Consider the following 5,182-nt stretch of genomic DNA (forward strand, 5'->3'; position numbering starts at 1 on the left):
GTGAACTTGGCCAGGGCATTAGCAACACACACAAACACACACACACACACACACACACACACACACACACCTCTGATCTTGGCTGGTTGGTCTCTCTCATGAGAGAGCTTTGGACTACAGACATTATTTTAAAACTTTGCATGTTTTCAGCGGTGCAGCTGTGTTTATGAAAGAATCCTCACGTAGCCGCTTTATATACAAAACAAATAAAAGGGGGGCTGATCTAAGCACAGTGTGCCGCCTGCTGCCTCTTGCTGCCGGCACCAGAGGGAAGACAACATAATCTGAAAACCGCTGGTTGAGAGGCAGGCTCTCCCAGGATTCTATCCATTTTAAAATCCCATTCTGCTAGTTCTCGGCAGCGGTCTGTCTTGAGAAAACGCAACCGTGTCATCACGAATCAATGTGGAAGTTGCAGATAAGTGTTTAGCAATTGATTAAATTATATCTGCACATTAGTGAGCTTCAGGTCAGAGAATTTAGAGGGGGAAAAAGTGCTCCTTTCCTCTTAACAGCATCATTTGTCCCAAAAGTTCAAAGTAGGTTTCCTGCACTTGAGAATGATATACCTGAAGAAGTTCGTACAGGACCCTTTTACAAAAACACAACCGTGCTCTTACTTTAAAAGCCCACTGTTCGCATATACTTTTTAAGGTAACTTTCATTTTTCCCAGAAACAAAAAAAAGGAACATTTGTATTTACATTGTATGCTAAAGGCTATAGTCACCTTTTTATGTCTTTCACTTGTAAAAGATTTATGACTTTTTGAAATGAAATTGCATGTATCCATATTCCTAGTGCCTGAACCAGTACCCGGCATATAATATGTGCTCAATTACAGGCACGTATGTGTTAAATGCACCATTCAGTTAACACTTGTACTTTATGTCTATGGCCCATATTCTCTCCATTATTCAAAAGTATCTTGTTAATTTTATCCTCAATTATCATTTAGGGCATTATGCTCTTGGCTCTTGCATCTAGAACAAGTTTGTTGGAGTTCGTTGAAAATCTATGCTGGACTGCTTTTTAAAAATTTCTAATCACTGATAGTGATTCAAAAGCAAAACACTCTTGCCATTCATGGAATACTGACACAATTACCCAGTATACTCACAAGTTGCTTCATCAACTCAGATTACAGAACCTGAGGGGAAGAATAAATATGGTGGTCGCTTAATATTCAAAAGTCGTTTAAGAAACGAAAACTCGTACCTGGAACATTCTGAATGATATTCGCCACTAAGGCACTAAAATGGCATCGTATATCTTTCAGTGTGTCAGAGTCTTTTTCATTTTCCGCTTCCAGGAGTTGTCTAGTTAAATCTACATACTCCAATAAAGTGTTGTTGAGGAAATGTGTTTCATTATCAAGGCCACCGCTTGCACTGAAAATATCCAAGAAAATAAGTGATAAAGAAAATGTGATTTTAAACTATAAACGTAAATCAAAACAAATTCCAAGTGATCAAAATTGGAACTCTGCATGCTCATGGTAGCATGCAACTCAATACACAAAAGTTAAATGAATATGTGCTTGGCTTACTTAAACATAAAAATAAATGGTGCTTCTTGCCGTTGGCTCCATAGCTCAGGCGTTATGTAAAAATAAAAGGTGCTTCCTAATCAAGGAACTACTACTGCAATTTATATTACTCAGTCCCATATCTAACTTGAATCAACTATTCTGAGTGCTGTTATTCCCTCTCCATCAAAATATACAGCTTTCGAAGTAAGGAAATAAGGAGGCATACAGGACAGGGAGGACCAATTTAGAAAGGAAGGAAGAGGAAAGATTAGTTCTACCCAGTCTCATAGTTGCTATGCATATTCCTATTATACCTTTAGCACAACTCCAGGACAAGTATTATTTGGGATATAAAAATATAAGGGAATTCAAGTAACAGTGCTGGCTTTCAAATCTCCTATCTAGCCCCATGGGGCTGCCTCGAGAATCTCTGCAATAAGATTCTCTTTGAGGCGAAGGCTCTGGTACCTAGAACCCACTGAGTGGAAGAGGGTCATCTGGCTGGAGTCAGAAGTCTTGGATTCCACTCTTGTTCCATCAGTTATTAAGCCTGAGATTAGTATCTGCTTCAGAGCATTTGACTAGGAATATAACTGACATCATATATGAAAGGCCCGATGAACTATAAGTGCTACATAAATGATTAGCTATGACGTCTACATTTATTTTGGTCAGCTTTTCTGTGTTATGCTTGAAAAGCACATCTAAGATATGTGATTTTAAAAATAAAATTATTTTTTACTAGTGAATAGCTTCTAATAAACATCTACATTACAGGGTGGGGCAAAAGAAGGCTTACAGTTGTTCATATGGAAAATAACACATTGATAAATAATAATACAAGAATAAATTCTATGTTCTGCATATTCACAACTGATAACCTACTTTGCCCACTCTGTATATTGAATGAATTCATGATGAAAATATTTCCTTTATTCTGTCAATGAGTGTTTAAAATCCAGGCCACGCCTTATTGGTGAATGAGAAACTAATTTAGCAGATTGCTACCTGGCCCAGAATCCATTGATTTAAAAAATATTCACTGAGTTACCCACAATGTACATAGGATCAATTAGGTCAACAAAACAAGTATCTTTCTTTGCCTTCTTGACATTGAGAATTCATCTTTTCGACTTAGTCAAGGAAATAAGAAGCCAGGCATACAATAGTGTTATATTCATTTCTCTTAAAAAAACCCACAATAAACAAAGCACACAACTATGTTCAAAACCATTACTGCTCAACAGTGAGTACAGCGTTCGCAGTTAAATTTTAAGGAAGCCAACATCTTGCAGTTCCCAAGCGGTATCGTTCAAAGATTCTTCATTCATTAACATACATTAAAAGCAACCAAAGGAGAAGAAAGATGATTCAGATGTGTATTAGGTTAATTTTATGCATCAAGCCCAGCAAGTTTCAAGTTTACTTTTTTCTAACTTGGACTGCTTTATTTTTGAGGGGGGCAGAAAAGAGAATGTTTCTTTTTTTCTTTCTTTCCACTGTCTGTAAAAGAATGGTAAACCAAGGGTTTAAATTCTTATTGATTAAAGCTCTATTTTAAAAGCACTTGTCAAAAGCATACTCAGAAATAACCAGGATAAATGCTAACGTAACAATCCTACACTTGCTTGATTATTAAGACCTTCAAGATCTCTTTTGAGTTACCTTTTTTGGGAAATGGTCAGATGCATATTTTCCTCTTTCAACGACCAGGCAACACCATTACCTCCTAAGAAATAGTTATTGCTCAACACTAAGCTGACGAAATTCTCCGCCAGGGGCTGCTCTCAGTGTCCAGATACCTCTAGTCCAGCAACAACCCCAGGCTTTATGTTTTCATAGTGAGGGGTGAAAACAGTTACAAATCATGTTTGTGGATTTCATATTTCCCCCCAGCAAGATAGATTAACAGTTGAATGGAATAAATATGCAAACTTTATTATGTGGCACCTTTAAATGTGTGATTTTTACAAATCTAGAATAGATCTTAAAAATGAGGTAAGAAATAGTTAAATCAGTAATAACAATAAAAAAGAGGCTACTACCCACTTGCCTGGGTTACTAGATTTCAACAAATATCAAAATCATAGGAACATTATATCCAATTTTTACCTCAAAGCAAACTAGTGCTAATGTTAGATTTCGAAATACATTTTTTAGTCATTAGCTAATTTCTTGGATGCAGCTTTGACTTTGGTAAGTAATGTTTACAAATAATGCAGACAGGGTTTTTGGGTGCAAAGGTGTTTTTCTGTTAGGTTTCATGAGAGAAAAAATATGTTCCCTAATTATTTCAATGTTTAAAAGAGCAAAATCCGGCACTGACCTGTGACTAATGACACCAGCATCTGCCAGCAGTTCGAATATTCGTACCAGCTGTACTCGTAAAATGTCTCGACGCCTGCGCCGTTTCATATTCTATTCCAAGGATACAAAGATATCAATTAAAAATCCTTCGGGGAAATTTATCAAAAACCTTGCAAAGGTGTGACTTGCAAAGAATACTGCTAATGCCTTAGAGCAGCGGTTCTCAACATGTGGGTAGCGACCCCTTTGGGGGTCGAACGACCCTTTCATAGGGGTCGCCTAAGGCCATCGGAAAACACATATATAATTACATATTGTTTTGTGATTAATCACTATGTTTTAATTATGTTCAATTTGTAACAAAGAAATTGGGGGTCACCACAACACGAGGAACTGTATTAAAGGGTCGCGGCATTAGGAAGGTTGAGAACCACTGCCTTAGAGCTTTGTGGCTTACTGAAGTTCTGTTGGTTGTGTTAATACAGATTTCAAGCTCTCTGGTAGCTACTGCACCAAAGAGATATGGGTAGATAGTTTGAAATTAATGAGCAAATAAAATCACATGACATTTTCCACAGTGATTGATACCCCTTGTATTGGGGAGGAAAATAAAAATTCTACCGTTACTTTAAGGTGATTTACCAACCTGACTTAAGAACTGAAGCTTTTAGTTAAACTGTTCTCTTTGACAAAGAATCCCTAAGATACTCCCCCAAATAGGACAGCAGGGCAGGGAAAACCTCACAGGAGGGACAGAAGAGTCCTCTGATTTTGGTCATGCCTACGTTTTCCATTTTAACACTGAAGTTTGACACACAAAAAATAAATACAAGAACAACAGAATAAAAATGTCTTTAATCATTCTGATATGAGTTAATGTTTTGTCTGATTAGGGTTGAAGTACGCATGGTGAGAGTAACAGGTGCAACACCTCAACCTGAATCAGCTTCTAAGGGGAACAGGTATAGCACTAGGATGGAGCTATCTCACTCCTTTCCTTGGATTATTTGGTTATAATGTAATCTGTATAATACAGAGCGATTAACAACATAGTTATTAGTCTTCCACTTTTGTGTCCACACACTAGTTTTTTGCCTTTCAGAATACATAAATATTCAAGCCAGGTTAAAAAAAAAAAGTATTTTAGCTCTTTATGAAGTTTCCAGCAATTCACTCATATTGACCAGGATGGCTTCTTAACAGTCTTTGAAGATTTCTGCAAAGTTTTAGTTGATTGGCTTTTATTTTGTCTCCATAGAAAGACTGTGAACCTAAAGCTCTGAAAATATTATCTTTCATTCAAGGTACACCACTGTACATATCTATTCACTTGCGATGATGACTCC

At 37.0% G+C, this 5,182-nt stretch overlaps 1 protein-coding gene across 7 annotated transcripts in view; it reads right to left on the reverse strand.

The window, feature by feature from the left end:
• FRYL (FRY like transcription coactivator) overlaps positions 1–5,182 on the reverse strand; it is a 174,177-nt gene that overhangs the window by 70,001 nt on the left and 98,994 nt on the right. For all 7 annotated transcript variants that reach the window (XM_015560996.1, XM_015560992.1, XM_015560990.1 and 4 more), the window contains 2 exons: positions 3,856–3,947; positions 1,217–1,389 (listed from right to left, as the gene is read on the reverse strand). In XM_015560996.1, the coding sequence (XP_015416482.1) occupies positions 1,217–1,389; positions 3,856–3,947 (265 nt within the window). The remainder of the gene's footprint in view (positions 1–1,216; positions 1,390–3,855; positions 3,948–5,182) is intronic.

The sequence above is a fragment of the Myotis davidii genome, unplaced genomic scaffold (assembly GCF_000327345.1).
Source record: "Myotis davidii unplaced genomic scaffold, ASM32734v1 scaffold455, whole genome shotgun sequence".
Classification (NCBI taxonomy): domain Eukaryota; kingdom Metazoa; phylum Chordata; class Mammalia; order Chiroptera; family Vespertilionidae; genus Myotis; species Myotis davidii.